At 44.4% G+C, this 25,654-nt stretch overlaps 1 protein-coding gene across 1 annotated transcript; it reads right to left on the reverse strand.

The window, feature by feature from the left end:
• Positions 1 to 298: 298 nt before the first annotated feature.
• On the reverse strand, positions 299 to 4,235 carry CBY2 (chibby family member 2). Its single transcript, XM_059840376.1, has 2 exons — positions 4,014 to 4,235; positions 299 to 1,612 (listed from the first exon to the last, which is right to left on the reverse strand). Exon 2 carries the CDS (start codon positions 1,489 to 1,491, stop codon positions 508 to 510), a length of 984 nt encoding a protein of 327 aa, XP_059696359.1. The 5' UTR covers positions 1,492 to 1,612; positions 4,014 to 4,235; the 3' UTR covers positions 299 to 507.
• Between the last annotated feature and the right edge of the window lie 21,419 nt (positions 4,236 to 25,654).

Genomic DNA, 25,654 nt, shown 5'->3' on the forward strand with positions numbered 1-25,654 from the left:
ATGCTCTTGCTCTGGGGCAGGTAAAAACCTGCTTCATCTGACTATCCCAGAAATCAAGAGGAACCTCACTGCTCTGTGCAGGACAAGTCCTGCTGTCTGCTCCATTCTCTCCTGTTGCCCCCTCCATGATGTCTGGGAGGAGGGATCCGCCTTTATTAATCGAAGCTTTTTTAGCAGAGGTTGTGAGTGTGTCCTTGGACTACAAGCTGGCACATTGTAATCAGAACAGAGATCCTCAATCAATAACCTTCTGAAAATCTAGGCCTTGTTATCAGAAATTAAAAAAAAAAAAGGCTGAAAAACATGATTTCTGACACTAGGCAAATTCATGGCAGCCACCTACACCATATAACCAGGAGGTGAAATATATCTAAGTAGTGCAAGAAAGTTTCAGAGAGACACGGTGTTCCCCAGATATCTTCAGGCTCAATTGGGATTTTATCAGGTTTCCTGAAAAAAGGAGAGAGGCTTTCTGAGAAATGAACTAGCAGTTCTAAGTCCCAAGCTTCACACGTCTCCAAGCTGATGCTCAGTTCCCAGCTTCTGTCCTGCTTCCTCGAACATTGGGGAAGTGATGGCAACAATCTCCTTTTCCAGCATATCCATTTGAGCTGTAATGTCTGACACAGTGTTTTTCACAGCATTCAGCTGCAGCTTCAGTTTGTTGTAATCCTCTTGGAAGGACCTGTTCACGTCATAGAGATTGTGACAGCACTGTTTCTCGCCAGGAGGAAGGCTCATTTTCAGGAAGGTGTGGAGGAGCTCACGTAAGTCCTGGAGAACCCTGAGGATTTCATGCTCACCCGACGTACTTGGAACAGACTCAATCTTATTCTGAGTTGGAGTAGAGCTCTTCCTTTTACCTTCATGTTTCTGCTGGGGGACTGGGCCAGGGTTGCCCTTTTCCACAGCTGCGATGGTGTCAATGTTCTTCTGAAGATCTGAGCGGGCATCTTTGCTCTCTTCACAGACTGTGATGGCTTTTTGGCCTTTCCAGGTAACAGGGAGTGCTTTTTTCTCCTGCTGGAAATCCTCAAAGATTTTATTCTTTTCCTGGACTGCCTGGAGAGCTTTGTTGCCCAGGCTGTGCTGAAAGCCTGTGCTCCTCTCTTGGAAGAGTGGGAATGGTCTGTTTTTGCTCTTGAGGCTTTGCTGAATAGCATCAGTGTAAATTACCTGGACAGATTTGTTCTGTGACTGGAGATATTGTAGGGCCTTGTTTTCTTCCCAGAGCAATCTGTTTTTGATCCAGAGGACTTGATTTTCCTGCCAGAGTGCTCTGTTCTCCTCCCAGATGCTCCACTCATTCTGTGCCTTCTTGCTAAAGAGTTTCCGGTGTGAAGAAAAGGGTGGCTGGCAGTAGATGTCACTCACCCACCTCCCATCAGTAAAGACAAACATCTCATCCCTTGGCTTCACCTGAGGGATGATGCAGTCTGTCTCAGGCTCTGTGTGCTGCATGCTCTGGTACCTCTGATCAAAGGCAGACATGACCCTTCTTTAGCAAATTGAGGAGGACTGGGAAAAGGCTTCTTCCAGAGCTTCTACAAGAGGCCACTGACCACTGCCAAGGAGTAGGTGACACAGCAGGGCTGGAGAAGCTGGATTAGGACTGAAAGAACAGGGAACACAAATACATAGATTTACTGCCAGAATTCCAAATCAGAATTAAACTACGTCAATGACAGGACAAGCAAATAAATCAGTTCTCACAGTTAACCACGTTACCCCTTTGATGCTGAAAGGTAAGGAATTCACCAGATACCTTGTTGAGAAGAAGAAGAAGCTGAGAAAATTTGCATTGGTAGATAAAGCAGCTCTATGGCAGCACTAAAAGCTTTTTTATAAAAACCTGGACTTCCTTTTTATCTCTCCACCTCATTTTTACAGACTTGTAAGGGAGCAAAACGCAAGATATTTTCTGCTTCAGAATAGCCTGCTTCCAAATGACTGATGCACAAACACATTAAAAATTGTTATGAGGCTCAAACAAACTTTTCAAAATAAAACATTTTTAAAGGTTCATAGAAAAAAATCTGGTCTTGAGAGCAGGTTTTTCTTGCTAATGCTGAGTAGCCTGTGTTAACAGGATGCCACAAAAATGCGGTGACAGTTTTGCTTTTTGATCTTAAAATCCACAATATGCACAAACCAAAGCTTTGGGACATCAGAGCTTTGTTGCTCTTTGCGTGGTTTTTTGACAAGCTCCCATCACCACAGTCCAAAAACTGCCACAACCCATAGATAATTCTCCACCTTTCATTCTCATTTCTCCCGTCACTCTTGCTCTTTATATCCTTTGATTGCTCTGTTATTTTTCATGCATTCTAGCCCTGCAATAGTGATTGCTTATCTTTTTCCTACAGTCCATCTGCCTCTTTTTCACATCATCAGAAAACTCATCTCTAAAATCCACACTGCAGGGCCAAACCTCTAATGCTTCTCATTTCAGACACAGAAACCTCAGACTTATCTGTTGAATACTCTCCCTTCCTTTCCTCTACCCAAAATATTGCATCTTAAATCACCTTCTAACCATGAGAGAACTGGGGCAAATTAAGATTCAACCAGACAATCAAAAATTATTGTTTTGTGCCAAAGAAAACTTGTTTTCTGCAGCTTTAACCAAAATTTAATTTATGAGATTTTCATGATAAAGTTAGTTGATCTGAGGTTGAACTATTTTTTATAATAAAATTGTTGGAATTCACAGGGTTTCTGCACAGAATTTCTAACAGCACAAATCTGCCTTTTTCTAGGTAAAATAAATAAATAAATAAATACATAAATTAAGTTACTTGTCAAATTTCACTCAGGTTTATTCTTCTCCCCCTGGTGAGGTCTCCCACCTTCCCTGCTGTCCCTTGGAAAGCTCAGTTCTGCCCTTCTGGCTGTGAGGAGAGTTTTACCTTCATAAATCCTGCCCTCACATCTCCACCCCAAGCATTGAGCAGAGGGCGACCACCGCACACTAGCCCCTCACGGCCTCCAGCTCTGCCATCTCAGTGTGTGCCCCCTGTCCTACTGTTGCCCTCTCCTTTTCAAAACCTGTTGCTCTCCCCCTTCCCTGTCATTTGCACCAAACAGCACTGCATGTCCGGGCTCCTCCAAGTTACTTCTTAGAGCCAACATCCAGAGCTGCATCCTGCACCCTCTTCCCAAGCTTGTCCAACCCCTCACAAAATTACTGCTTCATTAAAACCTCAACTTCCTGCATTTAGAAGAGGGCTATTGCAATATAGGTCTGTTTGCATTAACATTTGATTTTAATGCAACTTGTTTACTGTCTGGATTTCAGGGCTGTCTTCCACGTCATCTGCTGCTTTATCTCATGTCACACTTGTGCTTTCATAACATCATTCTTCTGCTAAAAAGGTGTTTCCCAAAAACTCTGTTTTGGACTTTTTTTCCCCACTCACACTACATTTAGAGCCATGCATTGCTCCCTCCCTTACACCCTTTTCCCTGCAGCCTTTCCAACACATCCCATTGAGGTGCCCAGTCCCATTTTTTTCCCCCAAAAGCCCCAAAATGGGGGCCTGGTGAGGGGTCAAGGGGCAGAAGGCAAATCAGCCATGGAGGGAACAGACCCCTAATTATCCAGGAAGGATGCAGAACACATGCAGCAACAGAAGCCCAGACCCACGTGCCTATCATGGACAAGCAGCTACAGTTCTTAAAGTCACTTACAGAGAAAGTGTTTAGATTGCACATTTTCAGGATAAACAGAAATGTATAATATATACGGCTTGGAAGGACATTACCTGGGGGACAATTAAACTTGACAGTGGCTCTGTCAGCTCTTTTGCACTGCCAGGGAGACACTGACCCAAGCTTTCGAGAGATGCTTCAAGATCTCAGTGCCTCCCCTATAATTTTTTCCCCCGTCTCTGAATAATCCCAGGAAATGTTGGGCAGCTGGGTGGATGGGCAAGGCAGCCAGCTGTGGGGAAGCCACACCAAGCCAAGACAGGCTGGGCAGTCTGGGAGCACACCATTACAGCAATGCTTACCTCCTCAGCCTGGCCAGCGGTGCTCCTTCCCTCTCCCCAGAGCCGAGCTGAGTTGCTGGGGTGTCCAGAGGTGGAGGGGTGCACAGCAGGGACAGGGGACTGAGGCTGATGTGAGCACTGGCAGGGACCTTGGCCCAGGAGCAGCCACCTGCCCCCCAACCCTCCAGGGTCTGGCAGCTCCTGCACACCCTCCTTGCACAGCTCCCTTCTGCGCTCCTTCCGCGCTGTCCTCCCAAGACTGGCTTTGACTTCTCCCAGCGTTGCTCTTCTGGGTTATTTCTCATGGAAATGACCTTTCTGCTAGCTCGGCTCCCATGCCCTTTCCTGAACCCAGGCTTCCCGACCTCCCTTTGATGCTCGTAACTGAGAACAGTTTGGACAGATTCTTTCTCCATCACACCCTCTAAAACAAATTTTGCTTTTATTCTGAAACTTTGAATTCTGTTTGTTGCTGAACCGATATTGATACATTCAAAAATCACTTCCTTGTATGCACTGTGAGAGTTAAAGTTATTTTCTGAGGACAACGTGAAGTTCTTCTTTGACTACAAGTTTAAGAGCAGACTGTAACTGAATGCTAGTAAGAAGAAAATGGAATATAGAAGGCATTCACACAGGCAGGTTTAGATATTATTTGTATCAGCCATCAGACTTCCACATCTTTACATTTCCAATTAAGTCTTTCTTATTTGCTACATCTTTCAGAAGTGGATTTTTATTTTTCTAATCAAGATTCTTGAATAACAAATACAGCATTTCATTTATTTTTCTCTGGAAGCTACCAAGTTGACATCACCCTCAAGGTGACTGCTATTGCTTTAGGAACTTGGAGGTATAGTTCAGCTTTGGTGTTATATGAAAATTATAAACTCAGGTATAAAATCCTTCTCTGTTATTGCTCCCTTCCTTATATTTAATCTTAGACAGCAAAAACACATCACAGGTTACTATGGCAACTCCCCAGGGAGTATCCTTCTTCATTTGAGCTCCAGGATCCTTTACAGGAAAACAGAAAAATGTCCTCAAAAGAGAAAATATTTTATCATGGGCTGTTTGTGCTTGGCCTGCCATCAGATGGGATTTTAAGGGTGCTACCCAGTGCAGACACTTTTCAGAGGGGTGACTGTCCATTCTGAACTTCTGCAGAACTGTGGCTGTGGACTCCGAAAGTGACCTTTGTTGAACATTTAAAGACCCAAGAGCTGACTAGAAACTGAATTAATATAAAGAAGTGCAGCTGCTTAATCCAGAGCCATGGAGAACTAACTTTAGAGTGAGGCTACCTTTGCTTTTCTCATGCAGTATTTTCCTTTAAGTTTTGTAAAGTTCTTCTGCCAAGTCAATTTTCTACTGAAAATTATGAATTCAAATGCCAATACATTTGGATCAAATTTAGTGAATATCATCAGATGTGTTTATGCACACATCAGAATTGGAAATACTGCAAGAGTTCACAGCAGAATTTTTTATAGCAGCTACACTGATTTCTGAGCTGGACTCTCAAAAGGACTGAAATGTCATTCACAAGATTACAAAGGCAGAAATAATGCTGAGTGTGTTCCCCTCCCTGCCAAGAGACAAGTAACCATGCTCTGTAAGAAGGGTTTGAACTAACTTGCCAGCTGAGTGTTTTGTCCACAGCTTCAGACCACTCAGTTTCTCAAAGATGTTTCACTGTACAAAGAATTTAATATTATTTGGAACCAAAGCCTTTTTTCTCCATCCTACACTTGCACACCTTATGCCAGGCTGCTCAGCTGACTTTGCTGTCCTTCTTCTAGGAGATTGTCAGGTTCTAGAAAGGATCCAGTGAGGAGTGTGCGATCCCAGACACAATCATATAATATTCTCCATGCTCCGTGCTGGGGTGCAAGAGGTTACCATCCAGTGACGGGTTGAAAGCCAGGGGAAAAGCAAGGTGTGAACTACTGACACGAAGATTTTGCAAGAAGGGCCCTGAAGACCCCATACCAGCCTCCTTTCTATTAGACAGTGGTATGTACCAGCAGTAAATGTCAGCCCTTTCCACCCTTTGCTTTTGGATTGGAAGATCTGGTAAAATGTCTAAAGTGAAAAAAAATTGAGTGGGGGGTTTTCAGTAAAAAGCATGCTATATTCCCAAATCTTTATTTGATAGAACCAAAAGTGTCTGCTGCCACTTTCTGCCATGCCAAACACATCTGTGCTTTTGAAATGCCAGCCTCTGTCCATGCCAGTGCAGGCTGGTCTCACCACACACTCATCCACTGTTCTCCAGGGCATTAAGCCTGGATGTGGATTCCACCTAGTCACTAAAAAGACTCTTGCATATCTGAGTGCTCTTGAATCATCTCCTGACCTCAATTGCTGGGTAGGGAGTAAAAATTATGTTTTCTCAGTGTCTGAGGCTGTGAAATGTCTGGTAATATCTCAGCATTGTATTCTGCCCAGGAAGAGACAGCCAACAGTGTGAAACTCAGTAATGAAAAAACTCCAGGTCTTTTTTCAGGCAGATAAATGGCTTGAGTGGCCCACCTATGTCATCACCTATTTGGACTAATTATCCTTCCAGGGCACTATCACAGTGCTGCTGCCAGTGTGCCTCAGTGTAACTCTCACAACATCCAATGTTGTGCAAATCACCAACCCTGTCAGCACTGGGTCAGCTGAGAGCCGAAATGAAAGGGGGAAATATCTGCTTTCATATCTTCCCTCTGATCATAATTTTATTTTAGACATTGGGCAAGTCATCATTTCCTCAGGTTCTCAGTGAGTTTGGGATGCTGACTTTCTGGTGTAAGCTGTCAAGAGAATTTAGTTCTTCTTTGTGAAGTGCCTTGAACATGAAAGCATGACAGAAAGAAGCCCTACACACCACTCTTATTTATCCCCCTGATTGTAATACACGCATGGTTTACAGGGTGAAGCAAAACATTTTACTATTGCTAGTAAGTGACATCTTACAGACATGTCAGGCTTTGTGTTGTTCCACCTTTGATCTCATTCTCACTTTGCTTGCTTTGTACTTTAGCTATGAATATTTTTTTTAAAAATCATCAAAACCCATGTGCAGTCTCTCGGTCAACTCTAAGCCATGTCCTGTCAACGCTGTTCCAGTGTGTTGTGCCTCTGTGAGCCTTGCCAACAAAAACCAGCCCAATTACCATGTCACTCTCCTAGTTCTGTCTGAACAGATCAAAATTTACAGAGCACTCCATGCTGCTGAAAGAGCCCATTGCTCACTGCTGAGTTAATACTAGCAGAAATGATCAGTGGTGCCCTTGTTTCTCTTCTGAGGGCAGAGGGGCAGAGCTGACATTGCCCCTGGAGGAGCTCTCTGCCCTCCCGGTACACGGGGACAATTTGGAAGGGGACAGTCACCTCAGTGCACCAGGTGTGAGTGTGGGGTATCCCACATGGGACCCCCTGAGAGGCAGGCCTGCCAGCAGGACACGCTGTCCCTGATCTCTGATGGCCACAAACAGCAACAGGCACGGTGTTCAGGAAGCAGACTTGGGCCCCCAGAGACTTGTCAGCCAAGTGATGCTTCAGCCCTCACCACTGCCCTGATGAGGTCTCTGCTGACTGCACCTGAGCTCTGAGGTCCTGCAAACAGGTGCAGTGTTTGGGAGTTGGAGGCATTTCAGCTCATTCTGAACACAGAGCAGCTCTTCCACGTGACAAGTCTCTGGGTGAGAGGCAAAGTCAGTGGCTCCATTCCTGATTGACAGGGAGAAAATTAAGGGTTCAGGCTTATTAAGCAATCTCTAACAGTGATTTATGGGGTCCTGTACATTTTAATCTAACAAAAAATTTTAAATCATCTAATTAGCTAAGTGTGTAATCCTGTATATTAATTGTCTATTAGCCACTTCTTAATTATAATGGAATGCTTATCAAATAACATGTGATGGCCACGTAGCACCAATTTAAGTCATTATCAGACCAGCTCCTACTTTAATAAGGATCTGTTCAACGGGAGTCTAAGCATTTCATTTTATTTTAAAAGCTCGACAGAAGAGGAAGAAATCACCTTAAAAAAATAATATTCCATTAGGACTTTCTAGACCCTTTACTGTAAACAACATTACATGAAGAATCACAAAACCCACGTAAAATATCCAAGGAACTATCAAGGAACCTGGAAAGGCAGATCTTGTTTTTAAGTTTGTCCAGGAGATCCTTGCTCATGCACACAGTCCTTCCAGCATTTTTGCTTGGCTTCCTCTTTGTAGGGATGCATCACTCCTGAGCTTGGAGGTGGTGATTCTTAATTATTAACCAGCTTCTCTGGGCCCATCATCCTTCCAGGGAATTCTACCAAGCAGATCCCTGAAGAGATCAAAGCCTGCTTTCCAAAGTCCAGATGAGTTTGTTGTGTGCTCTCCTCAGTGCCCTAAATATTTGAACTCCATAATTTTGGGGTCACTGTGGCTAAGGCGTCCCTTGAGCTTCACATTCCTCGTCAGATACTTTTGCTGGTGAAAACAAGGTCCAACATTAGCACCTCTCCTCACTGGCTCTTCTATCACTTGGAGAAGGAAGTTATTATCAGGGCATTCCAGGTGGTCTGAATGTCCTGGGTGGTTTATGCCCTGTTGTGTTGCTCCCCCAGGAGACTCCAGGGTGGATGAAGTTCCCTATAAGGACCAGGGCTTGTGGAGCTGAAATCTCTCCTCCCTGTCTACAGAGGAACAAATCCACTTCCTAGTCAGGCAGCCCATAGCAGACCCCTACTATGACGTCACTTGTCCCTGCTCTCCCTTTAATCCAGACCCATAAGCTCCAAGGTGGCGCCTGATCCATCCCCAGGCGGAGCTCCATTCACTCATGCTGGTCATTGACATGGAGGGTGACACTTCCTCCTTGTTTCCACACCCTGTCCTTCCTAAAGAGCCTGTATCCCTTCATTCCAACTCTCCAGTCACAGAGCCCACCCATCACAGCCCTGCAGGCATGCACAGTTCTCTAATTCCTCTGGTTTATTCCCCATTCTGCTTGTTTTCAATAGAGTCATTGAAGCTGGGCCCCCCATTAATCTGATTTACTGTCTGGAGTGGCTGGAATCACACTGTGCTGCTTTTCAGGTGCTCTCGTGCTGGCCTGTGACCCCTCTCCAGGCTCTGAGCATCTCTGGCTGGCACCGGCATCACACTGGTAGGAGAGGGATGGATTGAGGTTTCCCTCCCCTGGCAACATTAGTTTAAAGCCATCTTCACCAGCCTGGCAAGTCTATGGGCAAAGATGCTCTTCTCCTTCTCTGGCAGACGAACCCCATCAGCTCCCAAGAGATCAGGTTTCTCAGAGACTCCCATGACCTAAGTAGCTGAATCTCTGGTTGTGGCACCAGTGCTGTAACCATCCTAAGATTTTATACAGACTCTCCCCCACTGCCCTGTCTGATTACTCATGTGTCATCTTCCAAGAAATTTTGAAATAGCTTACTCGGACTTGTACCCGTGTTCCAATGGGCAAACGCTGCTGAGTACATCTCTCTCAGTCCTTGTAGGCATGCAAGATTTGTTCTCCCATGTTTCTTTATCACTAGACCTGCAGGAGCAGGCTTCTAACAAGGCACAGGACCCAACTGGTAATCCTGTTAAAAATCAAATTTGGCTTTCAGAATCAATCTTTACCCAGTGGGCTTCTCAAAAGGTAGCGCTGTCACCTGATTTCTGCAAAGAGCTCTGCACTCAGCTCCCAGGACTATCCTTCCACAGCATTTTTGCCTTTACAATGGCACACAGACTTTTACTGGAGATGATGGGCTTGTGCAAAGCAAGCATCTTATAAAAGATATAAATATCTTGAAGGATGTCTGAAGCTTAGCGCTAGACAGTGTAATTTTGCCAAACTAGAAATGCAAAAGGAACATTAAAAAAAAGATAATACAGGCTCATAACTAAATTTAAATGTGGAGTGGTACTGAAACGAGACCATTTCAAGCTCTGTGGAGCACTGGTTTACCTTTTCTAGCACATATCATGCTTTCATGGGCCATGGCACACTTTGCTTAGAGGAACACAATTTTAACATCTGCTCTTCCCAGGGTTTAAATTGGTGGCAGAGTGCTCTTTTAATGCTATGCCAGAAGAAGAGAGGTTTAAACAATGAAACAAGAGAATAAAGTTAGAACCCAGGTACTGTTGTTAAGCACACCTAGGAACAATTAAACAGGCAAATTTAGAAATGTTATGTAACCCCTAGGAATGATTTTATGCTGGAGAAGCAGCCCCTTTTACCCATTTCCCTCAACTTGAAACCTGCAAAGTCCGTCCTGAGGAGAATGGAGGTTACAAAAGTTACCCGGTTTCCCAAAATTGCCTCCAAACCCCTGTGCAAATTTAGGGTCTGTCCAAGTGCTCTGCAGTGGCACTTAAAAAATAGCTGGAACCAGAACAGACATCCACCCAGAGAAATGCAATGAGAGAGAAATAGGTTAACCTGTCTTCATACATGTCCAGAGGATATCATTAACATTAATGTAGTCATAAAGCAGCACCTGCTGGCTCAACACAGCACATCTTTGCCTACTACCAATTAACTCTTCAAAAAATAATAGAGAACAGTTTTTGCCCTTCTGCCCCAAGCACAAAAACTTGCTTCCTGTTAAGCATTATTAATTATAATGTTCCTGCTACTTTGCCTCACTGAAATGAACAGTCCCATTAGTGACATAAGCTTCATAGCAAGGTGTATCCCAGCAGGAGCAAGTGCAGAGTTATTGGGCTTTAAAAATATTATACTGCTTTTTATTACTATTGTTGTTCCTTACTTGCTATAGAGCCTTCACTCTTAACCATCCAGAAGGTAAAAAACCCCACACACCTCAGTGAAAGCACAGCTCCCACCTAGGCAAAGGCACAAATTGCACGAAGGTGTTCGTACTACGGCAATGTCAATGATTCGGCAAGCAAAGTCCAAGCAAAAGGCTTGGGTGTGGCAAGTCGTGTGATGAGCTGGGCAGAGACACTCCCCAAAAAAAGCTGTAACCATGATCTGCATTGCTAAATGTGAGCTGCAGTCAGATGCTGATGGGAAGAGCAAAGGTGTAGGTGAACCTTCGTCTGCGGTCAAGTGCAAGGCGCTGTGACTGCTGCAGCACACCAGCTGGGTGCTACCAGCTTTCACAGGCCCTTGGCTCTCCTCCAGGGTCCTTTTAGAACCAGCTCTTCCCCAGTGCAGCCACCCCTTGTGCAAGGTTTCTGATGTGATGTCCAACGAGGTCACTCACATATACACAAGACTCGTATCTCTGATTTACAGTGTGAAGGTCACAGTCTCTTCTGCAAGGTGTCTCTTGCAGCCCATTTCATGTTCTGTGGCTGAGCTGCCAGCCCTGTCTGAGCAGACACCACCAGGTCTGAGCACTTCTGGTCTGAGCAGAGTTGGCTGTACAAGAAGCCAAGCTGAACCTGTTCTGCTTAGAGAAAGGACAGCTCTTCCCTTTCCATCTCTATGCAGGCATGTGGTGGCAGATATATGTGATGCCCATTAAAACATTTTACATCGTATTTAACCTGAGCATTTTGTCAGAAGCCATAATCCATCTGAGCTGTCTGTACAACACAAACATACAGTATATGGCAGCCAGCCTGTTAACTGAAGAGCTGTTTTGCTTAACACAAACACTGAAGTTACACATCATGCTTGTGTTACCCTTCCTATCTTACCAAAGTCACTTTCTGCATAGACAGGATGTCAGGAATATGATTTACTGGTTTTGCTTGTCAGTGCATTGCAGGTGATCACAGACCAAGTATCATTGCTGAATGGACGAATGCCAAGGACACTGATTCTTGTATTTAGAATAGAAAGACAGCAATGTGCAACTAGATTCTGCCTAAAGCCAAGCTGCCATTAGTAGCTTCCAGAAAAAGTGTGTCTGATTGCATGTTTATTCACAAGTTTGAGCTGCACAGAAAAATGCAGTTGTTCTGGCTGCTGAATCTCTGTCAGCTCTCCTTTTATGAGACACTCAAGCCTTTCCAGAGCCGTGAAATACTTTGTATTATTTGCTGCTGGGATTGTCACATCTTCTATATCTAACAAGGTACCTGGAGACTGTCCTTCTATTTCCAGCAAAGATTTCTACCTGACACTAATAAGAAGACAGCATCCCAACACCACCTTTTTGAGGCAGAAAGGGGCACTCCAGTGACCTGGGAACCTAATCTGAAATAACTAAGCCAAAGCCTGCCATCATCTTACAGACAAGGTACATGCCATCAGCCCGTATCTCCCTCACCTTCCACCTCAATGCTGATTAATTTCTCCAAGTCTCATCCCAAGAATTGCTGAATGACAGAAAAAGAGATATTTCTGTGACTCACAGGCCAGTTTTTGCAGCACATCTTTATCTGCTTTGCCTGATTGATCAAAGATACCATTATCTGCTGTACTCTGCAATCTCATTGCCTGGGTTCAGCCTTGCTAACTTCTCGCCTTCAACGGTCATAAAGCTTCCTAAAAATAAAGTTAAAAAAAAAAAGGTTGTTTTTTTTTTTGACTGGGTCGTAGATCTTTATAGAGGTCAAATTTCCTTTCCACCCCACAGAGAAGTTACTTTCTTTCTGATGACAGTGAATTATCTCTTGCAAATAATGAGACATCTGCCTAATTATTTGTCTTCATTTTTTCCTTCTCTTTGCATCAGCTCCACCCCACCAAACACAGAGCCCTAAGAAACCATAGCCAGCCATCTCATTTACTTCTACACATATCCCCCATATTTCCTCTTTTGGGGAGGCCCCAGGCAGCACTGTTTAAAGGCAAAAATTTAGATGCAATAAACACACTTGAGCAAATGAGATCAGAAATTTCTTGCCTTGTTGCAACCCATCATCCTTGATGCACAGCTGCCACCAATGCACAGCCACACGTGGGTGATGGCAAGGGCTGAGCTGCAGATCTCCTGGGAGGCCTGCTAAAGACACTCCTTCTGAGATTCAGGTGAATGGTAATGCCAAGTGAAACTGTTTTCATTCTGTGGGATACCTGTGTTCTTCATGAGGAGAACATAGAACTGGAAGGACAGGAACTCGCAAAAATTTGAAGCAGCATTCTTTCCATATTATGCATATGAAACATCAATACCTGAGAAGTGGCATCCCACAACCTTTTTTTTTTTCCCCAAACAAGAGAATCACTGCAAAACTTCCTAAGTAAAGAAAAGCAGATGTGGTTAGCAAAAGAACTAAAATATGGTTGGAGCAAGTAGTTTATTAAAAAGATAGTTCTTTTAAATGCCTTGTCATTTGCAAATACATTTAAAATAAATGATAGAGATAGCAGCTCTTCCTTATACTGACATCTTTTGTACTGTGTCTGAGAAATCACGGGGCCAGTTCACATACATGTCACTGTGCAAAGTGCTCGTGGTAATCATTTTCATGGGGAAAAATAAGCACTTGAAGGCTCATATATTTTATGTCATGAATTCAGTTAATGCACACATCAATCAGGTTGTCAAAGCTGTTTACAGCCCATGACTGGGTATTTCTAGCTTCTGACATATTATATCAAAGAGAACCAGAATCCTTGAAACATAATTTTATAGCTCCCTCTCTCTCTCTCTACTCACAGTTTTCTTCCCCTATTCAATTCTTCTGGTAAACTATATCATTTGCAGCTCCTTCAGAACTCTACAGTCACCAGCTTATTAGCAACATCAAGATCACATTATTCCTCTTCTGAGACCCTGCCCTGGGTTTTCCCCAAAACTTACAAGGACTAAGATTTGCAATATTTAGGTAGGTTCAACTACCGCATTCTTCTAAATTAAATTGCTCTGTATTCCTTCATGCCTTTACACATCACCATCTAGTTTCTTCCATCCAATTTCAAAAATGTGCTCTTATTCTTTTTTCTCCATGGTCTTAATCTTTTTTTTTTTTTTTTTACTTTTGTACCTAATGACTTTATGTTTGTCTGTTGATTACTCGCTGTCTCCTCTGGGGTTTGTTCAAAGTTTAGAACTAGTCTAAGATATTAGTCCCAAAAGAGGATGTGAGAAGGAAGAAGGGTTGAAGGATCTGTATTTTTTCTTGTGAAAATTTAGAACCCTGGAATTAGAAATTACTCTTTTTTCTATATTTTTCCGCCAGATGACAATCATTAAGAAATACCAAGTTTTCCCTCCATGTATACCACATGTAACAAAACAGGGAATTTGGAGTCAAGAAATTTCATGCTATGAAGACACAACTTAGTGAGCACCAGCACAGGAAAATTCCAGCAACATGCACTGGAAAGATACAAGCTCAGATGTGCTCTACACCATCACCAAATGAGACCAGCTCCACCTGACAGAATGTCTTTAAGAGACAGACACTGGACTTGACAGCCAGCCCATGAAAAATTAAGAGGTGTGATTTATTCAAAGGACCAAATATCTCACAAAATTGGGCAGGGGGAAGAAAGGAAAATGCAGGAGGGAAGAGGATTCAGAAACAGTCCAAAACTTGTGGAGGCAACTGCAGCATAAAAACAACCAAACAGAACTACTCCAAGAACTTGGTCATAAAGTTTAATGGCTTGTTATTTATACAAAGCCTTCAGTAACACAGTAAGAAGTGCCTGTTTTCCCTCACTTCACATCTTTACTGTTGAATGCTTTCTTTTCTCTCTGTCTCTCTCACCATTTTAGTTTAAACAATATATCTGGTTTGAGTGTGACTATAAAGCAGACACTTAGCAGGGACAGATGTGTGTGCCAACTGGAAATGGCTCCACTCCCATCCTTTCCCAAGGTCATTCGGCACCAGCCACACCTGAGGACAACAAGCCTGCAGTGCTGTGATCAGCCAGGAATGTTCTCCAAGGGTAGCAAAGAGACAGCATGCCCCAGTAGCTTGCATGCAGCAGGATTTCAAGTCTTTGAGGTGTTGTCAAACATTGTTTTCCTCCAAGACACTTATTAAACACTAGATTAAAAAGTGCCCTGCTAGGTTTGCATGAAGGACATTGTGAGACTGACTGACAGACTGATGGGATAAAGATGTCAGGAAAATGTTCAAAATTTACTTTTGGCAAAAAGTCAAGAAAAGGAAAGGCAAAGCCATCCAAATCTTGCTGCGAATAGGCTTTCCCACAGATTTAATAGGGAAAAAAACCGTGCAGATTCCGAGACCCTACTTTGAATCACATTAGTGATTTGAGATGCTTCATCATTCTCTACATCATATGAACGGCATACTTCTGATTTCCCAGACTCTGCTAATAACGAGCCCTGTAATTAAGTATCTGTCCCTTGCAATCAGCACTACAGCTTTCTGTTCACAGGAGAGAAATTGGAGAGTGGGAGAACCACTCAAGAGCATAGGAAAGTTGTCACTGGTGTAGTGTGGCTGGCTAAAGGTTTCAAAAACGTTATTAGGTATGTAGCATGTTAATAAAAATGTTCTTGCTCATCTGTCTGTCTGATTGAACCCACACAAGTTTTGGGTGCGAGCTCATTTTCTCAGACTCCAGCAGTTAAGTAAGAGATTTCTTCTGATTTCCTCCTCCCCTGTACCCACAAGCCATTTGCCTGGATGACTGGCCACAGACTCTTCCTGCTCATTAGGCAAGACTTGCTTTTGAAGTTTGATACAGCAAGATGATGTAGAAAGGCATGATGGAGAGAAGCTGCCTAGGAATTTACCATCCTATTTTGCCCTGTTTTTTATTTTGCCCATGCAGTTTGCTGGTTTCTGTTCTTTGATTGAAAAGAGGAGCCCAAGCACGTCAGCAGGCAAAAATCAGACTGTTACTTGACTATCTTGGAAAGCTTTGAGAGGCAGCAACAAGGAGGCTTCAGTATAAAACCTTGGCCTGTTAAAGTCACAACAACACCAAATGCATGAGGGATTTTACATCCAAAGGTAGAGACATTTTTCCAGTCTCATCACAGCCATTAGAAGCAAAAGAGCAAAAATTAATCTGATTATGCTGCCTACAGTAAGGCAAAAGTCTGCTGCTCACTGCACTGCACTGTTGAGATCACAGCAACTCCACAAACCATTCTGGTGGAGTTCCTCTGGACCCCATTTTATGTCTGGAGAAGTAAATTTCCCCACCAAGTTGTCTCTGACTACATTTTAAAAATTAATCTAATGCCAGTGCATCCCATTCTTCACTCCAGCAAAACTGCCTTTGGAGAAAGCAATGACAGCTCTCAGACATAATTTTCTGCCCAGTGCTTGCCCGAGAGGCTCTTCATCTCTGAGGTTTTCAAAGCCAGGAGGGTTATTTTCAGGGACATACATATTAAAATTAATGCTAAATCCAAAGGACTGCATGCTGTGGGGCTTGATTGGATTTGGACAAAGAATGTCACTTTCTAAAGTCAACCCTGCATGTAGATAATTTTTTTTCTCCACCTAATCATGATTGTGAGAACGTAAATCATGGGAATTACAATGAGCGGAGTTAATGAACGTGCGCTGCAGGAACTCCAACTTCAATCCCCTTCCAGGTCACCACTGGACAAAGTCCCTTCCCTAGGGCTTGATTTCTGCTGCCTGGCACACTCCCTCCTTAGCCACACTCTTTTAAGGGAGATGAGAAGTACACCACCTTTCCTTCTGCCTTGTCTCTCCTTTTAACAGGAAAATGAAGCCCCATAAGCATCTGTAAAGGCTTCCTGTATTTTTCCTACATTCACTTACAACCAGGCTCTTAATAATTGGATATAAAGTGAAAATCCTCAGGAGCACAAGAGTGAAGTTTGCAAGTGCATGGGAACTCAGTCCTCTCAATATTTATGTTTAGCATTAAATACTTCATGCAAAAACAATGACTTTGACTCCCAAGGCCTTCCCTCTCTTATCTCAAAAACTGTTCATACATATGCTGCGGGATCCCTATGCAAATATAAAAAGGGGATTAAGTTGTACGTGGAGTAAATCCTGTTTTTACACTAAATAGGCAAGAGCTAACAGAGGGCCTTTGGATTAAAAATAGGTCCCTTTTTGCTGAGCAGACTAAAGTATTCTTACCTCTGGCTTCCCTGCCATGCAGGAATTGACTTTTTCCTGGTGAGAAATTAAAGTGAATTATAAAATCTATAGTGTATTAGAGGTGTGTTCTGTAAAATAAACGATTTTGATTTAAATATCTGTATATTAGGGAATGTCCCCTGCCTCCACAAAACCATTCCTTGTTTTGCAGTGGGAATCTGTGCCCCAGCCCATGTATGACAGTACCATTGCATAAGAAACTTCTATGCCCTTAAGGAAACACTGGGGACACAAGGTGAAAGCTGACATCATGACTCTCTCAATAGCAGGTGAGCACTCCCCCCAGCCCCAGACATCATCTTTGACCATCATCTGGTGTTTTCTCTCTACATTTTGCAGCAGGATCCAGGAGGAGGAAAACTCCAGTCTCACCAGATCAATTTTTACTTCCAGGACCACACATCAAACTCAGTGGCATTTTGGCTCAATTTTTATGGCTTGTCCCACAAAGAGGAAAATGGGGCTGTGTTGTTGAGCTGAAGGACACAGAAAGCAGAGGGCTCAGCAGGCAGCCCAGCTGTGGGACCACTGACCTGGTCATGGGCTTTTTTGTTTCACCCATTTTCATTTGTTCCTTTAAAACATTTTTTAAAACACCAAAGCACTGCTGAGCACAAGGAAAATTCCTCTCTCTGAGTCTTGTGAGACCAACCCCTGGGTCCACAATGAACATAGTCACCAGAGTGGAAAATACCCCACAGAGTCTGATGGAGGGACTTAAAGGAACTGACTGCAGAGGGTAAAGCACAGCTGGAGGAAGCAGAGATGGAGCCACAACTTCCTGACAGCACCAGTACATCTCACAGCTGGACTCAGGCAAACATTCCCTTTAAACCTGGCTTTCCTTTCCTTTCAAGAAATCTCTGAGAGAAACATAGAAGCAGTTTTTGCCCAAGTCATTAGCCTTTGCAACTTCCCCAAGACCTTTCAGCTCAGACACTCAGCTGCCAGAATAAGCAGCCACCTTATTTCACCTCTGGATGGTAGAAAAACAAGGCACATACAAAAAAAAACCTAAACTCAACAAGCTGGGGAGCCCTTTTGAGGACAGCAGGGGTTACTGACACACTCCATGCCCCAGCATGGGCAGATGGATGGGGTGAGCATGCTGGTGTGCTGTGGCCCATGGGGGCAGCTCGTGCCAGAGAAGGCTCAAGTTGCAGCGCACAGCAAAAATACCCAGCAAGGAACACTTGGATGGAACCTGTCCACCATGACTTAGATGATGAGATACCCAGGCTCTCCTTATGGAGAAGCACAGAAGGGCACTTCACCCACCTGTCCTCAGGGCTTGCCAGGGACAGGGTGCCCCAGGCACCAGCAGTATGATCCTTCTCCAGACAAGCGCGCAGGCTGGCCTCCCACTTCCAGCCTGCCAGGCAGGAGTGACATCCCTGGATGTGATCTCACATATCCTCCACCACTGCAAGTCCCTGTCCCCTCCATCCCCCAGCCCTGGCCAATCTCCCACAGCCCCACCAAAATATCCAGGAAGAGCTGCAAGCTGGCAGGAGCCCTCACCTCCATGACTGAGAAATGTGGCGTGGCAATGTGAGAACTATGGCAACAGAACCCCCATAGAATCCCAACAGAACCCCAACAGAACCCCAGTGAATCCCCAATGGAATGTGCAGGGGTGGGGGCCAACAGCCCAGCAAAACAGTGAGAAGAAGAGTCCCAACAACACCCAGGGACACTGAGGACAAAGAGGGTGCCCCAGGCACCTCCCAGCAATCAGATCTCTGCCTGGTCCTTGTGGCAAGGAGTCTCCTGGGTATTCCTGCCCAAAGAGGTATGCCTGTTCTGTGACACCTGTGCAGGGTTTGATGGGATCAAAGCTTGTTTTGTGGCTCTTGGATGCTGCTTTACTGTTTATCCCCCATGTATCCTTGTTGAACCCAAATTTGCTGTTCTTCTTACCTGGTTTCCCTTTCATGTGGGAGATGAAAACCAACCCCTGATGGAAAAAACCCCCATCCTGTATGGAAGTTAGGAAGGAAAGAGGAGGAGAAAGCTGCAGGATGTCCCAAGGGCCATCACTTCCCTGCAGCAGGCAGGGGTAGAGACAGAAGAGTGGGTAATGGGATGTGGAGAGATGGAGTCAACCTCCTCCCTCAGACCCCCAAGCATCCCTGAGATCAGACCTCCCTGAGATGTAGGAGCAACAATTGGCCAGATCATATTGTAACATACCTTAATAAAAATTAACAATAGAAAATAGAAAGGGAAAATTAGGGAAAACCTTCTCAAATATATGTTGAGCCAATCCTTGTGGGAGCTGGAGTCAGTGCACCCTGGGCTCACTCCTCTCTGGCCACAGATGCTGCCTCAGACCCTCAGGCTGGCAGGCCCCAGAAATGGCACGTGGAGACAACACATCCTGGCAGGTAGCTTCTTGCCAGGAGAGGAGCCTATGAACAGGGCACAGGCAAGAGATTTTTACCTCATCTGGTGGGACTGTGCCTCAGCAGGGTCAGTGTTGACAGCATTGTCCCTTGGCATCTTTCTCATTCTCCAAGTTCTCTTCATAAAGAATATTCACATTCCTTTATCTCTTCATTTTCTTCATCATAAATTTCTACTTCAGAACTTGTCGTTTTAATGCAAGAGAGTCCTGTGAGTACATGTATTTTTACCTTTGACTTAATATAACACTGAGATATCTGGATGTGCAGCATAAATAAGAGGCACTGTTGAATAGCACAAGGACAGTTTATTTCGTCAGGGTAAGGAGGAGACACCAGAGAGCTTCTCAGCTCTCTTTCTCAATACAACTGGCTCTGTATAACTGTGATTTTTTTCTGCTCTAAACCTACAGCAGTTGTAGTTACTTGGTATCACTGCAAATTTCACCACTCTCTTTTGACTGGGTGCATTGTGACTATGACTTTTTGTGCTATGTTTAGGGGCAAGTGGATTAGTTATGCATTATCTGCCACCTCTTGGAAATGCTCCTTCTCGTCTCCACTAAAATATTTGGCTGCTGCAGAGGGCAGGGCAAAAGGCAGTGGAGCTGGGGCTCCCCTTTTGTACTGCAGGACATGAAGCAGGAGAGACTGTTCTGCCAAAAGTCCTTTGCGTGGATCAGGTCCTGTGAGCCAACATGAGGAAAAATGTTTCTACCTGCAGTTTGCTGCAGTGTTAGAAATCAGAAGCACAGCCAGCAGTAACTTCAGCTCTGTGTTACCCAGAGCCAAACCCAATAAATCCCTGGTGCCGCTGTCAGATGAGTCCTTTACTCTTCCAGAGCATGGAAGAGACAGAACCGCTGGCAGTTAGTCGGGGATTTCTGTGCTCTCAGACAGTCTAACTTCAGAGCACTCCTTGTGTCTCACACCACAAGTCCCGGTACACACACAAACAACCATGATTTATGGCTGGAGCTGCTTTGCTTTCCTGTGCAGTGTAATTGCTGTGCTCTGGAAGTGCCAGGATTTCTGAAGAGCATTCATGGACTCTGCTCCTCAGCTGTGTGTCCTGTCTGCTCTGCGGCCCAGGCAATGGCATCTGCCAAAGTCAGGTTTTAAATCCATGCAGCAGAGGTTGGTAGACTGATTCTGCATACCCTTCTTAAGCTGTTTATGCTTACAAGTTACAAATGTATTTTTTTCTGATTTACCAGAATAAATGGGCTCCATTCCTAATAGTGAGTGTTACTGGTTGCAAGCAGAGGCAGCTGGTTCTCATCCCTGCACCTGCAGAACTAGCATGATCTCTGAAACCTTGAGCCTGAGTGAATTCTCTGGGGTCTGGATCGTCACATATTTACCATGTATTTCTATAGGCCTACAAATGGCCACTGCATGTTACAGAGAGGTAATCATCCACTCAGCTGGAGCCAATGTCACTTCTATGGTGAGATCCAGGCTTTTGGATGCACCCCTTCAAATGGAAAGACACTGCTGAGATGAGTATTGCTGGCTCTGCCAGTGCTTGCAGGACTGGCAGGATGCAACAGGCACAAGAGCTGCTCAACAGAAGACCACTCCAGAATCTACTGTGTGATTTACAGTGACCAATTGCTTTCCAAACATCTTTCAAAGGGCAAAGTACAGAAACAGAGTTATTTTAGGAGATTGTTTTCTCTACAAGAGTTGTGGTTATAACTCAGAATTTGGAGACCTACATGGCAGAAATAGATGAAACAACCTGCTTGCTTTCAATAGGCTTGTTTGGCAATTAAAGGGCATAAATGTGTTGGGGTTTTTTAGAGAGATATATATTCTACTGCATTATGTTATATATTTGACTGTACATAATGTGTGCAATAGTAACAACAGTACTGAGTGTATAATGTGCACATTACCCTCCTTGAGTCTGTAAATATTTGCACACCCATATGTACACATGCACAAACGCATCTGCCTCTCTGGCACTTAAGGAAAGGTGAAGTCCACTACCCCAACCTGCCCTTGTAAGGCAGTAGCTTTCAGCATCACAGCACCTGTGGTGCCAGCAGGTGTCTCTGCCCCAAGCAAATGGGGAGACTGCAGTGATGCTTTACAGGAGACCCCAGTCCCTGCTGGTCTGTGGGTCTGACCGCTCCTGACATCAGCTATTGCTCTGGAAGGTCCTGCCAGAATGTCACATCTAAACAAAGTCAAGGCACTGTCAGGTGCCTCTCATTGCTGAGGGCTATAAACTAGGAGATTACAAATCCCATAGGATCCAGCAAGCATTGCTTAGAGGGAAAGATTCCCTCTACCAGCACAAACATCTTGAAGATTGCGATGGAAAGCAGAGGCTGACTAAATTCTGATCTACATGGCATTCTCTTCAGACCTGCTGTGGTCCAGAAATTCCATCTGTGTATGGATGTCTCTCTAGTCTTGTGTACACAGCACTCCTCTACCTTTTGGGATATGTGCAGGGGTCTTACAGTAGGAATTAATTTTCTTGACACTTTGCAGTATGACACAGAGTTTAATTCTAATTTGATGGCATTGCACTCTGTGTCTTCTGCCTCTGCCTGGGGAGTTAGAGATGTGCAAATAAAACCATTTCCCCTGAGATGATCCTCCAGAGAAGGGGTTGTCTCTTTTGCAGCACCCTGCAGAGATGCCTAGGATACTGGGTCCCAGCAGGTGCTGTCAGTGAAAGAGCTTGACAGTATTTTCCTGGCCATCCTTCCCCCAGTGGGGGACCCCAACCCAAGAGATGTGGTCACAGAAAGGGTCAAGTCAGCTTGATTCTTAATGGGGGACAATGGGAGAGCTCAGAGTAAGGAAAACAAGGCTTTGATGGTGAGGCTGGTGTTTGTGGTGGGAATACCACATGGAGCAGCTCAGTTTGCCAGCCTCACCTTGCTCAGGGAAGTGCCACAGGATGGAGACGGCAGGAGGTGCTGCTCTGGCCTCCCCTGGACATATCCAGGCTGGCTGTGTCTGAGAGCACAGGAGTGGCGGGCTGTGAGATGAGGCATGACAACAAGAGCTAAAGAAATATCGGGGCAGCGGCGCCAGGGAGGTAATTCCACGGTTATTACCACAAACACAGCCATCGCTCTGCCTTTGTCTCCTGATGAATCAGAGGAAATTGCCTCCCGAGCCCTTCGCCTTCCAGCTACTTCAGCTGTGTTTTGTTTCTCTAAGATTCAAATATTCTGAGTAGATTTCAGCATATTATTATGAGAACAGAAGAGCTATAAAGAAAGTGAAGCTTCACAGAGGAAACAGACAGTAAATGTTGCTTTGAATTCTCTTGCTTTTTATGACAAACTCTGATGTCAGGGACAGATATGGCTTTGGAGAAGATGTGTTGCAGTGCTGCAGATGTATTTGTGAATACTTAGTGACAATTTCCTGTGACATTGCAGTGGGCAGCTTATCATCATCATGAGATTTTTAAGCCTGCCTTTTTGATGTAACTGATTCTTCTATTTAATGCCAGTCCCCATGAACTATGAACTTACAAAACCAAGAGCACTCTTCTTCGTGTGCCAATCCTATCTGGCCAGATTAGCAAAATGTTCTATTTGCATTTTTGCAAATATATTGCACTTTGTAACAAAAATATGCATCAGGTCAAGTGAAAAATGTGACAGTTTGATATCAAAACCCCAGAATGGCTCATGATGGAGAGGGTGAGGCAAACTTCCAAAGCAGGAATATTTAATTTTGGCACTTTCAAAATGTGGCATTCCATCCCTCTAATTTGCCATGGGCTTTTTGTTTCAAACATTTCTTCTGCTGAAAAGAAGCATGCAAACCAAAAAACCCCACTCCAAATTTAGAATTCAATAAAATACTTCATTTGATCCTCTTCAGTTTCTTTGAAAAGTTCAACATGAACATTCAAGTGCTGCATTCCTTCAAACTGTGTGGAAGCTGCTGATCTGGGAGTTGTGCAGCTTTGATGTGCCAAGTGCCAAGAGAGGGTACTCTAAGAGCTGCTGCAATTCAGATTATTTGGTGAGACTGACCTGATGGGCATGAAGCCTCAGTCTGGCAGGTACAGGTACAAGAACAGAGACAGAAATTGTCTGTCCTGAGGGCTTTAACCTCCTGATCTATGAATGCCATAGGGTCAGGGATATGTTTTTGCATGGAGTGACACAGAGAGAATGGGATAATCCATTCAAAACAGTTTTCCCCCACTGGAAGAGCAGTTCTCCACACTTCTTCTATGAGGTGATTTTTCTCTTTTGTTTTGGAGAAAGTCAGGATAGGAAGGGTGACAAGGCGATGTAGAAAAACTGTGTATGAAGGATGAGATTCTGCCCTTAGGCACTGCTGCTGCTGCTGCTGTATGGGGACAGACAGGGAGCTAAACCCTCCAGTTCAGGGCTTGTGCTCTTCCACTGGGTTTCATAAAGGCTCAGCTCAGTTGTGTTTTTACTTATTTCAATTCCCCATTTACAAGGTTGCAAGAGAAAATATTTTAAAAGCCTTACTAATAATACATTATAAAACATCCTTTAAAACATTCATGAAGAGGAAGGGTTCAAGGAGAGCAGTCAGTGTTAAGTGATGGTGGTGTGCAGGGACACACATGGGTCAAACACTGTGTACAGACACGAGGCCAGGACAGCCCTGGCCACACAGGCATTGTGCAAGTGCCACCAGCTTGCCCCAGAGCAGACTGTGAGCTTGCCCAGATCCATGCACTGCAATCCCAGGCAAATAGCAATTACAGGGCAATGCAGCAGGGACACAGATGGTCCTGACCTGGATGAAGACACAGCCAAAACAGCCAACTTAAATGTGACTTCCAAGCACAAGGTGGAGAAACACAATTATTACCCTCTGCTTGGCAGTGGTGAGGCACATCTGGAATGCTGTGTCTTGTCTGGGGCTCCCCAGAGTGAGAGACAATGTACTGGAGCAAAATTCACCAAGACATGTAGAGGCTGGAGCTTATGTGCACAACAGGAGGTTGAGAGAAATGGGTCTGTTCAGCTTGGAGGAGAAAATACTCAAGTACCTCTCATTGCTGCCTGAAGCTGCTAAATGAGAGGGTGAGGACAAAACAGACTTCTCAGGGCTGCACTTTGGTGGGATAAGGGACAACAGACACATGCTGGAGTATGGGAATTCCAATTAAATATTAGCCAAAGTATTTTCAGCATAAGGGTGGTTAAATATTGGAGTTGGAAAGGTTGTAGGATCTTAACTTTTGGAAATACTTGAAATTTGACTAGGCAAAAACCCAAGGACTCTCATCTGTAGACTTGCTTTGGAGAGAGTCCTGGACCCTGGTGGCCTCCAGTGGCACCTTCCAGCCCTGCTTGTTCTACAGCTCTGTGACCATAAAAACTCAACAGGAAAAGTAGAGTGACAGCAGTACAAAGATCAGCAGAGCCAATGACACAGAGATGTCCTAAAGTATGATTAAGAAGCAAAGGAATCTAAAAGTCTGTTACAACAGAAAGGGCAGAATTGTTCATGAAAGGCAGAAATGACAGACTTTTCCAAAACTAGCTCCCTAAGGAGATTAAAATTAAGCAACATAATTAGATTACGTGATAATAAGATGCTTCGTGTCCTAGCAATGAAAGATGCAGTGTAAAGCTAGGTTCTTCACAATCAGGATTTGCCAGCTAATCTAGACCAAAGAGCAGTAAGAGAAACATTTGAGGGTCTTTCTGGGTCATTTGCAGTTGGTTTTCACCGTTACCTGGATCAGAAGGAAAGTTACAGAAAACTGAAAAGAAAATTATCCTAAGAGAAGGATCAGAGGAGAATTAAAGACCATTCTTAATGTGAATTCAACACAGAGTTAGGGAATATGGCTTTTGCCAGACCAACTAACTCTGTGATTTCTTTTAATGAGATATTGTTCAAGTTTGATTGACAAAGGTGAAAATGCTGATGCCCCATAGATGTGCTTCTCTGTAGCACTTCAGCTCATTGTGTCAGGCACTTGTATCACACAAGCAAACCAGCCTTGTGGATTCCAACATGCTAAACACCGTGTCTCAGACTTACAGCCTTCAGAATGCAAGCAATGGTAACAGAGGATCACTGCCAGGGCACCCCAGAAACAGCCCTGGCTGGGACCTTGCCTGGGCAGCATCAGCACCTGGACACTGCTGTGCTGGTCCTGCTCCAACCTTACCTACTCCCTTCTCAGAAATTATTCCACTGGGGAAGCCCAGCCCACTGAGCCATCCCAAGGGCACCTGCAGTGCCTGAGTGTGAGTGTGTCTGCGGGCTCCCACAG

The sequence above is a fragment of the Haemorhous mexicanus genome, chromosome 2, assembly GCF_027477595.1.
Source record: "Haemorhous mexicanus isolate bHaeMex1 chromosome 2, bHaeMex1.pri, whole genome shotgun sequence".
NCBI lineage: Eukaryota > Metazoa > Chordata > Aves > Passeriformes > Fringillidae > Haemorhous > Haemorhous mexicanus.

Excerpts from the sequence above, each read along its gene's own strand:
- CBY2 (XM_059840376.1), bottom strand. The coding sequence starts at position 1,491 with ATGTCTGCCTTTGATCAGAGGTACCAGAGCATGCAGCACACAGAGCCT.